The sequence below is a fragment of the Alosa alosa genome, chromosome 6, assembly GCF_017589495.1.
Source record: "Alosa alosa isolate M-15738 ecotype Scorff River chromosome 6, AALO_Geno_1.1, whole genome shotgun sequence".
In the NCBI taxonomy this organism is placed as follows: Eukaryota; Metazoa; Chordata; class Actinopteri; order Clupeiformes; family Clupeidae; genus Alosa; species Alosa alosa.
Window position 1 is genome coordinate 11779701 of NC_063194.1, and position 19121 is coordinate 11798821.

At 45.5% G+C, this 19121-nt stretch overlaps 2 protein-coding genes across 3 annotated transcripts; both read right to left on the reverse strand.

The window, feature by feature from the left end:
* Positions 1-1444: 1444 nt before the first annotated feature.
* myl4 (myosin, light chain 4, alkali; atrial, embryonic) lies at positions 1445-4917 on the reverse strand. Of its 2 annotated transcripts, none has more exons than XM_048245810.1 (7): positions 4721-4917; positions 3148-3175; positions 2807-2956; positions 2293-2466; positions 2050-2127; positions 1800-1859; positions 1445-1626 (listed from the first exon to the last, which is right to left on the reverse strand). In XM_048245810.1, the coding sequence occupies exons 1-6, from the start codon at positions 4826-4828 to the stop codon at positions 1831-1833; spliced, it is 567 nt and encodes a 188-aa protein (XP_048101767.1). In that variant the 5' UTR covers positions 4829-4917; the 3' UTR covers positions 1445-1626; positions 1800-1830. The 2 variants fall into 2 exon arrangements, with proteins under 2 accessions (XP_048101767.1, XP_048101768.1); XM_048245811.1 differs by having other exon boundaries at positions 1787-1859.
* A 4318-nt stretch (positions 4918-9235) lies between these two features.
* On the reverse strand, positions 9236-10676 carry LOC125295597. Its single transcript, XM_048244939.1, has 4 exons — positions 10615-10676; positions 10081-10537; positions 9568-9922; positions 9236-9498 (listed from the first exon to the last, which is right to left on the reverse strand). Exons 1-4 carry the CDS (start codon positions 10674-10676, stop codon positions 9236-9238), a joined length of 1137 nt encoding a protein of 378 aa, XP_048100896.1.
* Positions 10677-19121: the final 8445 nt, after the last annotated feature.

Genomic DNA, 19121 nt, shown 5'->3' on the forward strand with positions numbered 1-19121 from the left:
ATTTTTTATTGGCCTATATTTATATAGATCAGCTTTTAAAATTCACACCCTCGTCTTCAGAATGCAATACGTCTACTATGCTTGTAAATCTCCCAACAGAAGCTCTGATGTGATGGCAAGGGGTTATTTTCGGAGGAGCTGCCTCTCTGGGAGTCTTGAGCTATTGTCCTGGGAGCTGAGGGCAACCTGTATTAGCAGCAGACTGACAGATCTAGCCCAGGTCTGGCTGGCTCAACTCTGGTCCCTCTGTGTGAAATGTATACTGTATGTTAGAATCTGCACCCCATTTATCTGATCCCGTCTCTGTTCTCATGTTTAAAAACAAGTGATGAATTAGTCATGTCAAAGTCAGAGAGTTTGTAAGATATACAGTATATTCCAAATATGAATTGTTTGTTTTTGAAACTGAGACTCTGTGAACAAGCATGTATCTATTGTTAGTTTTTATGGACCCTGAGATGCTGGGTGCTGGCATTCAAAGCAACGTGTCCATGAGTCTTTTGCTTACGAGTGGGACAGCTGGGGGGATTTGGAAATGAGGCACTGACGTGCTTTTCAGTATCAGTTGGTACAGTCTCTTCAAGCAGACATAACAGAAGCCCAAAGATAACATGGGACAGCAAAACACATACTCTCTCTCTCTCTCTCTCTCTCTCTCTCTCTCTCTCGTGTCTCTAAAAAGCAGCTGATAGTTGTGGAGAAAAATGTAATCCTCAGAAGGCCAACATTTGGTGTTGAGTTCAGACTCCAGAGCACAGTGTTGCTCAATTTAAAGCTTGCAACATATACAATATATTGCAGCATGTTGTTATTTGTTTTCCCAATAGAGCATATGTGTGTGTGTGTGTGTGTGTGTGTGTGTGTGTGTGTGTGTGTGTGTAGGAGTGGAATCTTCTAATCAAACATTCCTATCCTTAGTGTTAAGTCCATCAGGCTGAATGTAAGCCATGTAGCTCATGAAGCTCAGGGCAACAGCTGTCAGAACTCAGTCTGTCTTTACATGCATGCTATCTCTAATGATTTCTCAAAGGCAGCAAAATCACACATGCTAACCACTAAATCCTTTTTTTCAGCCTACTTTTGTTTACCTGACCTGGCTTGTTGACCCGAAGGCTTGATTTATTATTCGGTCAAACCATAACATTGTTAACTACCAGTATGTACAAAACAATATATAGGGTCTGAATGCATAAGAAAAGATTATTTGTTGTGTTCTACAAACTAGATAGCTGTTTGACATTGTTCACTTCACTTGCAGATTAAATTTGTTATAGCCAACACATCAAATGAAAGTAACTTCCGTTCTCAAGATCAATATTTTTAAGAGTTAACTGAAACCTACATTATAGCCACAGTATAAAGTGCTGCGGATGTCCCACTGAATGTATGATACCCCCGTAATACACACAACTTCTCTACACAGGGTCATCTCTGACACCAGCTGTTTAGTTTTAGGCTGACATTTTATTTAAAGCACCAAAGCAAAAACAAAAAGAGAAAATAAATAAAAAAGGAAAGGCTTTGTGAAAGAACAGGTAGGGTTTTTTTTTACAGAAAAAGGACACGAAAAGACAGGAAATAGACCACAAAGATGATGGGAGTTCTCTATCCAGGAGGGCTTTGATCCTGGAGTGAGAGAAGGTCCAATATTATAAATAAAGTAATAGAGATAATCAAGCAATTCAAGTATTCCATATGTTTTTACTTTACTGTCAAGGCACATATTTTAAACATTATTCATTAAAATATTTCTTAACAGAACAGGAAATCAGATTTCTATGCTTACGCATATGCTCTACCTTATGAGACCAGCATGATTGTGGCATTCATTCAGCCAGCCAGGATGTGTTTAACGAATGCTGTAAAACAGAGACAGATGAACAATGTTCATATGAATAATGCTTCACATTCATGTCAGTGTGTGTGTTTGTGTGTGGGCTTTTACATGAGGCAAAGGTGTGTTTGTTTTGACATTAGGGCTGACATTTGTTGTGCAATGTGTATCTTTTAGAGTATGTTTGTGTGTCTGTGTGTGTGTGTCATCTGCACCTTCATAGTTAATGCAGCCATTGCCATCTTCCTGTCCTGACATCAGCTGCTCCACCTCTCCCTCTGTCATCTTCTCACCTGTTGACCATCAACACAGGTGTGTAAGCACCCACACAAACACACACTCGCCTGCACACAGTCAACAAACTGTAAAAACGTTCTGAAAAACATTCCTTATGAATGTGCACCAAATGACGATTCTTTGGAAAGGTGATTCTGTGATTCTGGCTTAGGTGTTCTCACCCAGTGTGGCAAGCACATGGCGAAGCTCTGCTCCCATGACCGTGCCATTGCCCTCCTTGTCAAAAACACGCAGCCCCTCCACAAAGTCTTCAAATGTGCCCCTGTCCTTTGACTTGGAGATGTGCTGAAACATGGGCAGGAAGGTCTCAAAGTCGATCAGAGTGCTGTTCATCTCTGCAGATTAAAGAGCAAAATTATGAGCAATTTGGTTTGTGATTAAACTGCAAACACTATTTTGAAAAAAAAAACTGATATAGTTCATGTCTATGGATGTGTTCAAGAGACACATGAACGTTATTCAATTTATACTATATGAAATGTTTGATTACACTGAATAGCGTGTGAATAGCAGTTTGTGATCAGGAACATCCCTAAATGTTACATGAGGCAGAAGTCATTCACACAAGGCCATCTCTTTAGCACAGAGTTGACTTTGTACTTGACAGGCTGAGGAGAACCTTAAGGTTAAAGGTCATGAAGGGCTATGCTGGAGGTCACTGTTGGTGTAGCCTACCTTCAGGTTTGGGTTTGCCCAGTACTTTCATGACCTCTGCATTGGTGGGATTCTGACCCAGTGCCCTCATGACATCACCGCACTGAGCATACGATATCTTCATATCGCCGCTAGTGGTTCGGTCAAACAGCATGAAGGCCTCCTTAAACTCTGTGGACAAACAAAAAAACAGCCCCTTAGTCAGTTCCCATAATAAGTTAGTTATGCAAAGCTACAGTATCTCACAGCATCTCTCAAGTGTTTGTTTGAGATCATTTGAGGGGTCACACACATAAGTATTTTCAAATGTCGGCACTTGTGTGATTGTAGAGAAAAGGATTTGGCATTTCAGTCAGACTTACCATCAATCTGATCGGCATTAAATTCAATCTGAAAGAGCAAAGACAATTATTTAATATTTTAGACCAATAAAATAGTGGCAACCATGGTTATTTATATCCAGCCACAAAGCCAGGTAATAAGCCTTTTTTTTTCAAACTTCACCATTAACAATACTGAAGATTGCCTTCATCTTTAAGGTACATTATTACTTTAAGTGAAAAAATAAAAAAAAACAACTCTGAAAAAACTCTTCACTGTTCTGAGAGTGTGCCCTAATTATGTCACATTTAGCATATTCCAGCATAAAATGTGCTACTCATCACTGCAGAAAGCAAAGGAAACCAGCAATCTGTCAAACTATGTACATGTCTGGCATTCAAGAGCCCTCTCTATGTTCTGGTGGTTTCTCAGTTCCTGGTAAACTCCCCTGAGATGTCATAGCACTTCCACACCTGCCATGCACACACATGAGGCTCTTTAAGGTCATTTTTGTCAAGGTCAGCTGTGGCCAGCAGTCGCATACCATCCGCGTCTTGTCTAAGAATAACTGTTGCATGTTTCAGAAGTGTGGGGAATTAGGGTCCCGAAGGACAATGGCTAAGACTGTGATGAGAGGTAGAAGAATGCAAAGCTCTGACTGGGGACCTGTTTGAAAGGCCAAAAATGAAAAGGCTGTTCTTAGCTCTTCCCTACCCTGGGGAACTTAAGTCAACGTGCGCTGAGCACACAGCCACCAATCTTGAGACAAATTTCTGGATGGAAAAACCTTCACAAAACCAGTAAAGAGGCCAGACAAGCACCTCCCCAAAAAGCCATGATCTAATCTTAAAAGACAAAATTGAATTTTGAGGTAACCTTGTTCTTGGCAAGCTGAACTTTCATCAATCCAATTAAAATGCTTCACGTTTATTCCTCTGTGGTGTCAGCTGTGTGACAGCGAGGACCTGTGCCAATCCTTGACAATAACTCTGTCAACTCACAAGCAGAGATTAACTTGGCACCAGCAAGGCATGTGCCAAAGATTCTTTTCATTTTCCACGTTCATCAATCTGTGGCTAGATACTCTCACATCTCAAACTTTCAAAATGGGGATGTCATCTGTTTCCCTGTTAGACTGGCCATCAATAATTCAGCAAAAGGCTTACAGTACTACAATGGTGGATTTATACCTTTGGCTGTGAATGTCTTATGACTGTAAAGTCATGTGAGGCACTTGGGATTTCAGCATCAACATTAGGGAGAATATTTTGTGTGTCAACTAGACATAGCCTGTAGATGGTGATTTAGATAGATTATTACCAATAAGTCAAATAGTACATCGTTAAAATATCAATATAAAGAACAAAAAAGCAACAAACTAATTGATGTCAACCATTTTCCAAAAAGTCAGGCGAAACAAAAATGGATGTACAACAACTTGGAATGTGCCAATATAAATAGCTGCCTTCTGACACTTTACATACTACAAAGCCATTTCAGTTCAGGGCAATTACAGAATGTTTAGAGATTATTACAGCGTGAAAATACCAGTCATCTACCAAGCATGCACTCTCCAGCATTGACCACAAACACAGCCCAGGCTGTGACACTCACGGCGACGCTCTTGGGGTCAAACTCTGGCTCCTTGGGCTTCTCCGGCTCCACGGGAGGGGGGGCAGGCTTGGCTGCCTCCTTCTTGGGCTCAGGCTTCTTGGGGGCCATTGGCTTGAACAGGTAAGTGTGAGAGACGAAGTGATATAGAGAGTGAGAAACAGAGAGAGAGGGGGAGACTGAGGGATGAAGCGCGAGGTGAGGAAGTCCTGTCCTGAGTTTTATACTGTCCATCAGCTGCCCCTGTAGAGGCGGGGGATCGTCCAAGGGTGGGGGGCCCCTCTGGCCTTATAAGGACAGGAAGCAGGGGGTCACGAGTGATGGGGAGCCTCTGTCCTTTGGGCAATATCCCTTAAATATACACAGACACACACACACACACACACACACACACACTGGGTAAACACACAAATGTCCCAAGACCGCAAAGGAGATCCCCAAACTAAATCAGTGTCCCAAAACTCGTTTATATTATGAATGAATATTCTGGTCAGAAACCCCTATTGTGAAGCATCGAGGATGGCGTAGGATGGTTTGGATGGCGAAAAATAACTCACTAATTAAGGATGTGCAGACAATACACAAGAGGCTGGAGGGGGGGGGTTGTATCTTTTTATAGGCACTTGTTTTAAATCTTCAGCCCTTCCTCCATGCCAGGCTGGTCTGATCTGTCAAAGTCGTGTTGGAAGATATGCACTCAGGGAGGTCGAGTAGCTGAGATGGTTACAGGAGTGTGATGGCATCTGGGCATTTAGAGAGGTAGCGGTAGACCACACTGGTGCTCTGAGTCACTCTGAGGTTAAACAGGGATTCCAGAAAAGAAACACATTGCCTGACCACACTGCTCGTCCTTGTGTAATTTGGCAAATAGTAAATCGTAAATCAGGTTTCTCGGCCAAGTATACTTGTGTATTCAAGGAATTTGGTCTCTGCATTTATCCCATCCGTGAATTAGTGCACACAGAGCTCACAGTGAACACCCAGTGATGTGAAGCACACACTAACCCAGTGCAGTGAGCTGCTTTGCTACAGCGGCGCTCAGGGGGCAGCGAGGGGTTAGGTGCCTTGCCCAAGGGCATTTCAGCCGTTCCTACTGGTCGGGAAACGAACCAGCAACCCTCCAGTTACAAGCCCGAAACCCTAGTAGGCCACAACTGCCCCAAATAGGATGAAATGCGCCACATCTTGAACTCCCAACGAGTCCCTCTTAAAATGTTTGAACTTGTCATTCAGAGAGATGAGCACGCTTTGTGACGTGACCTTTCTGCTAATTTATTTTTCTCTCCTCCCCTTTGATGGTGTTGTTTGTGTGTGTGTTTGTGTGTATGTATATTGTGATATCATGAGAGGCTACACGGCTCTCGGCGGGACAGTTCAGCAGTGCAAGGACACAAATTTAGGGTATAACGAAGGTTTTTAATCAAGTTCTGGGGAATTAACAAAAAGGTAACTAAGGATAAGGTTGATTGTTCAACCGTCAAAACTTAAACAAGGTCTCTTCAAACGAAAAGTCATAGTCCCGATTCCCTCAGGTAAATCTCTTTGTGAAAACTAGTCTTCAGCCTTACTTTAGACAGCACCGCGGCCCGTGGCCAATCCGTCTTGGTAAGTATTCCAGTCTTCAGGTAAGTATTCCAGTCTTCAGGTAGAAAGTGCCGCCGACCGTCTGTAGCTCCTCTGAGAGCACAACTTGAGCTTGTCTCTCAAATCCCACTCCAACACCAACTGTGTCTCTGGGCCTTAAAAGCCCTTCAGCTCATCAGGCCCTGATGGGTCTCAGGTGTGTTGGGATATCGTGTGTTTGAGGGGTGGAGTTTCCAACTCCCCAGCAGATGGAGCCAAAGCTGTCGTGACTGCAGCCATCTCAGGGGAGCGTGGCGGCCCTCCAGAGCGCAGCCTCTCGTGACATCACACATCCCCTCGAGACCGGCGTCCTCGTCGGGTGAAGGAGGCGAAGAAGGCGTCGGCGCCCGGGACAGGGCATCCCGCATTGCCGTGGGCTTGCCAGCCCTGTGAACAACAGAAAAGTTAAATGCTTGCAAGCTTAAAAACCATCTGGTAATCCTACTGTTAGTCTCCCGGTTCCTGGCCATCCACTGTAGAGGGGCATGATCCGACACCACCGTGAACCGTCGACCCAGGAGGTAGAACCGCAGGGTTTCCAGGGCCCAGGTCACAGCGAGGCATTCCTTTTCCACAGTGGAATAGTTCCTCTCCCTTGGAAGTAGCTTCCTGCTGAGGTAGAGAACGGGATGTTCCTCACCGTCATGTGCCTGGGCGAGTACAGCACCCAGACCCACCTCCGAAGCGTCCGCCTGGACAATGAAGTCCTTCTTGAAGTCCGGCGCCACCAGGATCGGACTGGAACACAGGACTTGCTTCAGGTCGACGAAGGCCGCCTCCGCCTCGGGAGTCCACCTCACCATTTGTGAGTGGCGTTTGGTTGTCAGCTCTGTTAGAGGTGCAGCAATGGTAGCAAAATCCGTAATAAACCGTCTGTAGTAGCCGGCTGGGCCAAAAAAATGACCTCACCTGTTTTTTTTTTTTTGGTGATGGGCGTGGCCAGTCCTGTATGGCCCATAACTTGGCTTCCTGAGGCTTGACCAACCCCGCCCAATGGTGTACCCCAAGTAGTTCGTTTCGCTGAAGGCCAGCCTACACTTTTTTGGGTTTGCCGTGAGCCCTGCTTCCCCGAGTGAATCAATCACAGCCTGTACCCGGGGCAAGTGGCTGGCCCAATCGGGACTTTGGATGACTACATCGTCCAAATATGCTGCAGCGTACCTCTTGTGGGGGTGCGAGGGCGGTCCATCAAAGCGCTGGAGCGTGGCAGGGCTCCGTGGAGACCAAGCGGGGGCGGGTATACTGGTAGAGCCCCTGGTGTGGCAAAGGCCGTCTTCACCTTCGGCGCCGGGGTCAGGGGCACCTGCCAGTAGCCTTTGGTGAGGTCAAGGGTGGTTATGAAGCGAGCATGCCCCAAAGGAGTCTATCAAGTCATCCACCGAGGCATGGGGTGCATCAAACTTCGGACACTTCATTTAATTTCCGATAGTCATTGCAAAATCGTACCGACCCGTCTGGTTTGGGGACCAGTACAATGGGACTTGCCCAGGCACTTTGGGACTCTTCGATCACCCCAGCTCCAGCATCTTCCTTACCTCCTCCTGAATCACCACTTTACGAGCCTCGCAGCGGTAAGAAGCTGGTTTACCGTTTTGCCAGGCATGGTGCGGATCTCGTGTTGGACCACCTCCGTGTGCCCAGGTAGGGAGGAGAAGACATCTCGGTTTGCGATCCACCAACTCCAGGGCCATCTGCGTTGATGTGGGGACAGGCTTGGACCCACCTGAACCTCTTCTCTCCCTGGTTCCTTGGTCTCTGTGGGGGTAGACAACTGAACAACGCCTCCCTGGCGTGCCACTTCTTTAACAGGTTAACATGGTAAATCTGCTCAGGCTCTCTTTTATCCGGTTGCCTCACCTTGTAGTTTACCTCTCCCACCCGTTCAATGACCTCATATGGCCCCTGCCAGGTTGCCAGGAATTTGCACTCCACGGTTGGCACCAGGACCAGCACTTTCGGTCCCGGGCTTAAACTCTCTGGGTTGAGCAGACCTATTGTAGGAGGCTTGTTGTTGCCGTTGTGCAGTCTCCATGTGTTCCGCATCATGGGATAGACAGCCTTCATTCTCTCTCTCATGGCCCCGACATGCTCGATCAGGGTCGCTGTCGCACGGTTGCTCCTCCCAGGCCTCCTTGGCGATGTCCAGCAGTCCTCGGGGTCTGTAAGACAGCAAGAGCTCAAAGGGTGAAAAACCAGTAGGCGATTGAGGTACCTCTCTCACCGCCAAACAGTAGATACGGTAGCAGCTGATCCCAGTTGCCCATCTTCCCGATCGCCTTCCGCAGCATGGATTTTAGAGTTTTGTTAAAGCGTTCGGACGAGCCCGTCTGTCTGGGGGTGGTAGACCGGCGTTCTCAGCTGTTTGATTTTCAGCAGAGTACAGAGTTCTTTCATAACTTTGGACATGAATGGACTCCCTTGGTCTGTCAATATCTCCTTCGGGGAGCCCCAGACTAGTTGACAGAAGGAACAACTCCTTGGCGATCTGTTTGGGCGTAGCCTTCCTCAGCGGGATGGCCTCCGGATATCGGGTTGCATAGTCCAGGATGACCAGAATGTACTGATGTCCCCTGGAACTCTTGGTAAGGGGCCCAACGATGTCCAGTCAATTCTCTCAAAGCGGGGTCTCGATAATGGGCAAGGGAATGGCGGGTTTCTATATGTGGGCTTTGAAGCCACCCGCTGACACTCAGGGCAACCCGACAATAGTTCTCTATCTCTTTGTGCACCCCTGGCCAAAAGAAGCGTCGCAAGATCCTTTCTTTTCGTTTTCTCCACCCCTAGGTGGGCCCCTAGCGGGTGGGTGTGTGCTAGGTTGAGTCACGGTGGCCGGTGGGGCTGTGGTACAAGGAGCTGTTCATGCACCTCACCATTTTTTCTGTACCACCTGATACACTAACCCCGGTTTACTGCAAAATGGGGGTAGGTAGGGCTTGTCCTATCCCCTAGCACCACTCCCTCTATCACCTGCACATTCTTCAAAGCATTTGTAAGAGTGGGATCCTGTAACTGGGCTGTACCATACTGGCCTGTGAGAGGGGGAAGCTCTTTGGTGCCATGGACGTCTTCCTCGCTGGAGATTGGAGCACTTCCTGGGACCATGTTCTCTTCCTCCGTGTCTGGACCAGTCTCTGAGTCAGCCTGGGCACCTGCCATCCCTGCAAGAGCACAGGCTGGAGTTAATGGTTCTGAGGGTTGTATTTGCGGGTTCTCCGGATACGTCTTACCTCTCCGCTTCCGAGGTACTCGGGTCAGCCTCTCCTGAGTCTCCCTCCACAGTTGGTGAAAGGCTGGGCAGTCTCGCCCAATTAGGACAGGAACGGGTAGGGAATCAACCACACCCGCTGTCGTGAGGATGGTTCCCCTGGTGGTGGTCATCGCGAGTTCAGTGGTGGGGTAGTCTCTGGTGTCTCCATGGACACAGGAGACCGGGAGGACTTTCCCTGGGGTCAGATACGATGAATCCACCAGATCCTTATGCACCAGGGTGACCCGGCTACCGGAATCTAGCAGAGCCTCCACATCATGGTGATTCACCGTCACCGGGCAGGTGGGGGGTCGTTCTTGGGCCATCCACGACTCCTGGCCCGAAGCAAAAGGTGGGCGGGTGGTGAGCTGGAGGACTCAGCAGTGGGCATAGGCTCATCCGCTGGTTTCCCACACTGCCAGGAGATGTGTCCCCTCTCCCCACACCGGTAACACTGGCGGGTTTCACTCTCCCGGTGTCCTCTTCCTGGTGCCGGCTGGTTTCGGGCTCCCCCTGGAGCCTGGACAGCTCCTGAAGTGGCTGGATTGGATCCCTTGGGGTTCTTTGGACGGGCTCCTCCCGTCTGTGGTGGGGACGCACTCTGGGGCTCCTTCCTGGAAGCCCGAAGCATCTCTGCTGTGGCTTGGTACCTTTCCACGGCTTCCACGGTTAGGTCCGCTGTCGTCAAGGCCTGTTGACTAATGAGCCGTTTCGCCTCATAAGGCAGGGCCCGTAAGTATTTGTCCACCACCACGGCCTCCACTACTGCAGCTGTCGTACTCTTCTCCGGGTCCAGCCATTTCCTCGTGATCCGGACAAGTTCATGCATCTGTGCACGAGGGGGCTGGTCTGGTTGGAAGGTGCAGCTGTGGAACCGCTGGGCCATGCCAAACTTGGTGAGCCCACCTCTGCTGAGGATCTCCGCCTTCAGTGCCTCGTAGTCAGTCGCCCTGTCAGAGGCCAGGTCCCGGACAGCATTCAGCGATTCCCCCGACAGAAAGGGGGCTAACAGTCCAACCCACTGTACCTTGGGCCCGCTTCCCTCGTGGCTGTAGCTTCAAAGGCGTGCAGGTGCGCCTCCAACGTCATCTGTGGCCCCCATTTTGGTTATAAAATCACTTTCGCCCTTATTGGGAGGACATTCTGAACGGCCAACTGTCTCTGAAATTGCAGTTCCTCTGACTTCAGGAGGTTGGCTCTCTTTTGCTCCTCCAAGAGAGCCCACGTTAAACTGCGTCTGGGCTTGCTGGCCAGCCACCAGGGCTTTCAAAATGGCCTCCATTTTGTTTGGCGGAGGTCACGGCCAATTTAGAAAATTGGGATATCAGAAGTTCAGTGTCCTTCTCTGACATGCACTATTCATTATGAACTATGCCCGCATTCTCCACCATATGTGATATCATGAGAGGCTACACGGCTCTCGGTCGGGACAGTTCAGCAGTGCAAGGACACAAATTTAGGGTATAACGAAGGTTTTTAATCAAGTTCTGGGGAATTAACAAAAAGGTAACTAAGGATAAGGTTGATTGTTCAACCGTCAAAACTTAAACAAGGTCTCTTCAAACGAAAAGTCATAGTCGATTCCCTCAGGTAAATCTCTTTGTGAAAACTAGTCTTCAGCCTTACTTTAGACAGCACCGCGTGGCCAATCCGGGTGGTGGCCAATCTTCAGGTGGTAAGTATTCCAGTCTTCAGGTAAGTATTCCAGTCTTCAGGTAGAAAGTGCCACTTCGACCGTCTGTAGCTCCTCTGAGAGCACAACTTGAGCTTGTCTCTCAAATCCCACTCCAACACCAACTGTGTCTCTGGGCCTTAAAAAGCCCTTCAGCTCATCAGGCCCTGATCGGTCTCAGGTCTGTTGGGATATCGTGTGTTTGAGGGGTGGAGTTTCCAACTCCCCCAGCAGATGGAGCCAAAGCTGTCCGTGACTGCAGCCATCTCAGGGGAACGTAGCGGCCCTCCAGAACGCAGCCTCTCGTGACATCACAATATGTGTATGTGTGTGTGTATGTGTATGTATATATGTGTTTGAAAGCGATAGGCTGGTCTTTCTCTCCTTCCCTTTCAACCTCTCCTCTTTCCAATGTCCTTCCACCACTTCAAGCACCAGGTCCTATCCCCTCATTGTGAATCACCTTTTCTGAGTAGGCTACTGAGAGATGGTCCATTAGGCCTTCAGTGGCAGTGACATATAGTGACTGCTCACAGTAAGCATCTGGGACATACACATAAGGTTAATCTCCGAGGTGACATGGTCAAGGCCGCGAATGGCATGCATGTCTACATATAGTACTGTGTTGTGGGTGCTGTTAGGGTGTTGTGAAGCTCTTGTCAAACTGAGATGTTCCTCTCTGTGGTCCCCTTCTGTTGCTCACTTAAGTGTTAGCGATAATGATGATCTTTGTGTCTATGTGCAAACCTCAAGTGTAGAGCACCGACTGCTTTCTGCCTCTTGCTTTGTTATCCCTGCCTCTGTCCATTTCAAGGCTTCTAATCTTTCACCCTCCTAAATCAGTTTAACAAGGAGCCCCCCCAACCACCTGTTGCCCTGGCCAGACAAGCCTTCCTTTACCCCCGCAACCTCCCAAACAGACTCCTCCCTTTCAAACAAACAGCCACTCCTCGTGGAAGATTCCAGAGGCTTTTCTCTGTTAGGAGGTCTTTTCTCTGTTAGCAACAGTGCTAGGACTTACATATATGTTTACTACAGAACCTCTAGAACAGTCTGGAAACTCAGAGGTGTACCCTCTGTCATCACCATTATTAGGACTCTTAGCACTGGCGATACGATACGAGAGTCAACCCGAATGGCAGTTGTCTTTGGAGGAGTGTCTTACCCTGATCTGATGCTTTGGCTATTACACCACCTTATTCCTCATGCTTTGTTGCACATAGTTACTTCAGTTAGGGAACTGATCCTCCTCCTCCTATGCCTGACCTACACAGTAAACAGTTGGTCTTCATTGAAGACATGACGAAATACTATTATAGAATTATAGAGTAATAATTCTGTATTAAAAATCTACAATAGTTAAATTAAAAAGTTTAAATTAAATTAAATTAAATTAAAGTTCATAACACTACATTAAGGAAATTAGCAATAATAAACAATAATGTCAATGCAATTATAGCCTAATGAAAACAAACAATGAAATTAAATAAATACTATAATATGATATACAAACCATAATTAATAAGAAACGCTTAATTTTACTTAAATTATCAGTGCATGCTGAACAGATATGCCTTTAGAACCCTCTTGAAAAACCCAAAACTATCACAGGAACAGAGAGCACTGGGCAACTCATTCAACAAGGAACCACTGAGGATTTACTGAGCGTTTATGGCTAGTCGACACAACAGATGCTCATCAGAAGACCGCAGTGGGCAGTTGGGGATGTACAGCTTGATCATAGAATTGAGATAGCAGGGAGCAGATTCATGTGTCCTATAGGCCATGGTGAGATATTTACATTTAATCTGTTTAAATGTTAACACAACAGACATGCTGACCATATCCCTCTTCCTCTATAAGCGATCCTGGTCAAGCTGAAGATGAACTTCATCGACACACTCATTCCATTGATAAAACTCCTCCAGGAGAAACAAATGCCTGCCAACAGCTGTCTGGCTCTTTCTTGAGTCCTTAATGTAACTCCTCTAGTAACTGAGACATGCTGCAAACCACTGAACAATCCCTGCCGCATCATGTTGGCCTACCACCACCAACCTCAAGTCCTGGGTTGCTCACACTTAGCCAGATATTTCTCAAGCTTGTTTTACTTGTGTGAAGACTCTCGTTTAGGTCTTAATTAGACTCAGGACCTCTCCAGCATCTGTTCCTCTGACAAGGGTACAAATCCTCAGGGGCTTTTTCTTGATCCTCCTGAAGAACGTGGCAAAGGGGTGGGGGGCTCTCCTTAAATTGAGCCATGTCTAGGGTGGAAAGTTGAAATTAGGGCAGGTGAGGTGTTAGATAGTGGTACGGTGTTAGAGGGGTGGAGAGAGGGAGAGAGAGAGAAGTGAATGAGGAGAAAGCGATGGCCAAGGAGGTGGTGAAGTAAACACACTGAAACAGAAGGAGAGGAATAGAGAGTGAATACAGTGAGAAAGAGAGGTGTGAAAAGGGGCAAATACATGAGAGAGAGGTGGAGAGATAGCAAGAGAGAGAGAGAGGAAGACAGAGAGAGAAATAAATGGAAACCAAGAGATAGAGTGGAAGAGTGAGCGATTTGATCCCTTGTTGCCACAGTGGCATTTCATCTTGACCCTGCTCCCCGGCACTGTCCGCGCCACTCTGGCCCGCAGACGCCGAGATGGAAACGGTGTTCAGTTTCACACTGGAGGCTCAGTGTAGATAAACTTTCTCCTGACTGCGTCACCAGAGCCTGGGGCCCACATGGAACTGTGGGCCCTTCCTGTGTTTGCACCATGTACATAGTACAGAAAATATATAAACGCACATGATATAAACACGCATGGGACATCAACAGCTAATAACCGCTTTCAGAGTTCGAAATCATCTGCCACAACCAATAACTGTTAAATAAAGAACAGGGAACAACGTATGCTCTGTCAAAGGTGGCTTGGAAGTTGACAATTTTGGATCACCTGAATCTCTTTACGTTTGCAGTGCATGATCTAGCCCAAAAAACCTCTTACTGCAATGACTCTTCCTCCAAAATGGTTGGCAGTTTTGCCAAAATGGTTCACCAATACAGTTTTAGCTTCATTTCAGAACATTAGTACATGATACCATGCTGTCCATGTTTTTTTTACTGCTATTGGGCATAACACAGAATGTATTTTGACACAGCTGGCAGATGACAGGTGATATAACAAAAACATATATCTTATACCAATATAAACATGAAATAACCACAGTTATCTCAATAAAAATGTTCTAACATAAAAAAAAAACCTTCCATTTCTGATGACTTTCTAGAGCCAACATGTGTTCAGACAGAATGCTGCAACATCTGAAGATGGAAGGCCATCTACTCAGACAGCTCCTAGGTCACTATTGCCCCTACTCCTTGTTTTACACATTTAACCTGTATGTAAATATAAGATAAGATGATTTTAATTTGAGCTGATGAGGGAATCTTTGAACAGCTCTTTAAACATACAAGTCCTCATCAGTAAACACATTCTGTGTCATTTAGAATGTAATCTTATTAAGCCATATCAGTTAATCAAAATACTTCCACTGTCATATGTGTAAAAAAGGATACATAGTTAAGCCTGATAAATACTAATGTGCATGTGTTGCTTTTGGGCTCCTAAACCCATAGATGGTTGGGGTGCATGCACCTTCTTTCACATTTTCCTTTATTTGTGGGCATCTCCAGAGTAACTCGTCTCATTAGCATGTAAAGATATACCCCACCAGTGACCAGTCCAGTCCAGTACTGACCATCATCACACACGGGTAAGTAAGGCAGGTGTGCACACACAGAGCCACCACCATCCGTTTGCCTGAAAATAAGCCATTCTGACAACTCAGGGTCTGTCGACTGCCACCTCCCTCTCCTTCCCTCCCTCTCTCATCTCCTCTACTCTCCAGAGTCCTGCTCCTCCTGTGTGTTCCAGGCAGAGCTTTGACTCTCCAGCGCCCCCTGCGGGCCCTTGTCACCAGGATTCCTCCCAGTTAGCCCTCAATGATGGATGTCCACTCTGGGCACCTCACGCGCCCTCACCGCCATCTTAGGGCCTCCGCACTGGCAGCCACAAAAAGGGTTAGCCCCTCAGGTGCAAGGACAAAGATGAGACGATATATGCCTGAGGCCGTAAACCCACAGAGACCCACTACGTTATTACGGATTTATTTATTTCCATCCTTGAACCTTTACTTCCATTTTAACATCAGACCATGTCAGTGTGCTATACAAGTCCTGCATACCCCAGCAAGTTTACAAGATAACCCAAATACCCTGCAAGTGCATGCAGCCCAGTTATTTTATTTACTTTACTTCCATTTTCTTTATCTATGTATTCTTATTGCCACTGTATAACTTCATAGGTATTTGTATTTTTAAAAGCATGTCTGCATTGAAAGTCATAAGTGTAGTGAGGATGCAGTGGTGAGATCACTCCTCCTGTTTCCTGTGAAGTCCTGTGAAGAAGGAAAAAGATCTGTCTTCCTCAAAATATGCAGGCACACACACACACAGACAGGATCTTTCAGGATCTTTCACTTTAATCTTATTAAGTGACATATGCAGTTTCTCCCAGGATGCCTACTGTTTTCGGTCATAGATTGCTACTACAGCCTCACAAAGCTGACATGATGAGAGACAATACATTAATGACAGATTAACAAAAAAATTAACAGTATCAGTATAATCAGTAATCAATCATTTTCTCCTGAGTCTTGTCAATCATGTATACTTTAAAATGGTCAATGGAACTGATTATCTAATTTGATTGTAATACCTTTGGTATTTGTAGAACTGATAGAATTGCTTCATAGTCCACTTGGACCACTTTCTATTCTTCTCAGTCTGTACACATATTCTCAAGCACAGTGTCTCTCTCACTGTGTGGCTTATAATACTTCCTCTCTTTCTCTGCTCTTCCAAATATCTAGCGCCCTCTTCTGGTGCAGTATGACTCAGGTACTCTTTTGTAACTGTGTACAGAACGACTGAACAACTTGAGTTAAGTGTTCACATGTACGTGCATGATACCGATAGTGTATCCTTACTATTCTTACATCTGACAATCTGAACATGTTGAGAGGCGTGACATATTGAAATCTGATCCTGTCATAATATTGCTGAGACAACCACAAACACACGAGGGCAGTAGAGCTCTAAAAGTGTCAGCAAAGTTGTCTTTCATGATTTCAGGTGAGATGTGGAGACGAGTCCAGCAACAAGCATCCCGTTAACTTCAACAATGAGAATGTGACAATTGCATTGGTTGGCTCAGAATCCAAGTTGCATGTCACAAATTATGGGCTCCAATTCCCTAATACAGAATGAAGACAAGACAGTCACAGATGAAGGAATAAATATTCTATCATACTACATTTCATCATCATTTTTCTCTCTTCTTTTCTTCTCAAGTCCTCTCTGGTTTTCTCCTTTGAGAAACCTGTGTCCATTGAAGGGTTATCAAGGGTCATTTTAACCCCTCTGATTTCATGTTAGTGATACCCCTGTGCTCTCTCTTAAAGTTGCAGTAACTGACATGAAATACCTTTCAGAGAACACCACAAAATGGGTATGTTGTTGTCAATTCTGTTATTCTACCCCTAGATTCACTCATGTGGCACTAGCATCACCACATACAAACGGGTCACTTAGATACAGAAAGATCCTTTGAAACCTCAATATAGTACCAACAATTTTGTAAATAGAGCAAGGGTGGTACATGGGGAGATTTGACGTTATTGATTTACAAAATTCTTGCATGATAAAAGTTTTAATAGATGTAAGATAAACATTTTGATACATTTGGCATCAATTTGACTGTTATAACAAGTCTGTCTTGACTATAGATCTGTCATGCAGGCAGAGTTGTTAACCAACATCAGTTACATGGGCTGCTCAGAGTTAAAATGAGTTTATCTTTTAACATGGCCGCTTCCCAAGAGCGGCAGTTGCTGGTGGCAACGTGCCCTTGCCTGAGTCGCTTGTGGCGCCATCCGTGTCATTCCCAGCATCCATCAGTCTGGGGGGACTCCCGGTTGCCCTTGCTTCTACTGTAAGGGAATCTGCGTCTCATTCATTCATGCCGCTCTAATGGAGGACAGGAGGAAAGGGCTGGGTTTGTTTACGCACTCTGCCGCGTTCCTCCGTGCTAGCTGCTGTGTTGTGATACAGTGTGAGGATGCAATCCCGTCCGGCCAAACATTGATCCCAACGATTATTGCCTGCCCATCATATCACTGAACACCTGCATGCCCACGTGTACACACACACACACACACACACACACACACACACACACACACATACAGTACACACACACACAAACACACTCACACATATAGCACATGAACACACACATCACAGATGAACACCCCGTTACACAAACACACTTAGGCGTGAACACAAACATGGGCTACTTCACACACATGCTCTTCCTTACACATACATAAACACACAGATAAGTCCATAGATAAACACAAACACACACACACACACACACACACATACAGTACACACACACACTGAACTCACACACCCACACACATACCGGCTTCAGGCCAAGGCATGGGCACCAGCTGGGTCTGGGAGCTGTTCCAGCCCCGGACATGTCAAACTGCCTTGCCGGCTTCAGTGTCATCATGTAGAACTTCCTCCCAGATCCCCCAGGGTTCTATAACCAGGTGTGGCTCCACAGAAGCAGTTGCCTTGTGCTCTGGCCACATACAGAACATTCCACAGTATCTATTCAGTCCAAGGTAGTTGACAGTGTTGGTACTCTCTCTGAGTATGTCTGTGGCAATTCATTTTGTAAATGTTTATCATTGTATGTAAATGACTAATCTTCTTGTGTAGGTTTTTAGACAGGGAACCTACTTTTTCTGAAAAGGTGACTTGCACAATCATACAGCATCAGAATAAAAGGATATGAAACGAAATATATAAAATGAAATATATATATATATATATATATATATATATATATATATATATATATATATATATATAATGGATCTTCTCAAATCACCAAGGCTAAAAGGAAGATTTGTAGACTGCGTCACTGGGAACTTTATTATTGCATTCAGATGGTTATAAAAACTTTCTTTAGACCACAGCAACAAAATAAAATAAATGAAGTTTATTGTAAACAGGTTACCAAAACAACTGTGGGCTATCAAAAGATATACAGGATATTGAGCTTTTGTTTCAAAAAAGCCTGGTTGGTTCAGGGCTATCCATTTCAGTGCAATACCAAAAACAACCACCAGGTTGAGCTGGAAGGAAAATAATGACATGAAGATAAACAGGTGCTGTCCTAACAGGTGTTGGATATGTGAATGAGAATGTTCTAGCAGGAATGATTTAGCTGTTGACACATTAGATTACTACTAATCATACCGACAAACCCAAGCCTAGCACAGCTAAATTATCATTTTGAATCCAGCGTGTTGGTTTAATAGTGCCACTTGTATGGTTGACTTTCTTTTCTATGAGCCTGTTCTATGAGCATTAGCTTCACAGAATTACAGATATGTTCTATGCATTAGTTCTATTTATTTTGTGACTCTAAGATGAACTTCAATTAAAATACACAAATGATATAGCCTACAACTGCAATACATATGAATACTTGAAAGTGTAGCATGCCACATACAATAAAATGGTTCTTGGCTTTGAAGAGTACTTAAAAAGGTCTACATAGAGACTTTGCAAAAACTCTAGAGATATCATTCTAATTTGGAGGTAAAGACCACAACACCAAAGTGACTGGACTATGTAATTAATGATCCTTCTTCTGGTAACATCACAACTTAACTAGCATCCAGTCTACAACCTGTCCATTTTGGCACATTGTACATTATCTCTACATGGCTTACAT

Coding starts and splice junctions, on each gene's coding strand:
- myl4 (XM_048245810.1), bottom strand. CDS start 4,828: ATGGCCCCCAAGAAGCCTGAGCCCAAGAAGGAGGCAGCCAAGCCTGCC. Junction 3,176..4,720: donor TTGACCCCAAGAGCGTCGCC/GTGAGTGTCACA, acceptor TTGCTCTTTCAG/ATTGAATTTAATGCCGATCA. Junction 1,860..2,049: donor TGGCTGCATTAACTATGAAG/GTGCAGATGACA, acceptor TCTGTTTTACAG/CATTCGTTAAACACATCCTG.
- LOC125295597 (XM_048244939.1), bottom strand. CDS start 10,676: ATGACGTTGGAGGCGCACCTGCACGCCTTTGAAGCTACAGCCACGAGG. Junction 10,538..10,614: donor ACGAGGGAAGCGGGCCCAAG/GTACAGTGGGTT, acceptor GGCCTCTGACAG/GGCGACTGACTACGAGGCAC. Junction 9,923..10,080: donor GGGGAGCCCGAAACCAGCCG/GCACCAGGAAGA, acceptor GCTTCGGGCCAG/GAGTCGTGGATGGCCCAAGA.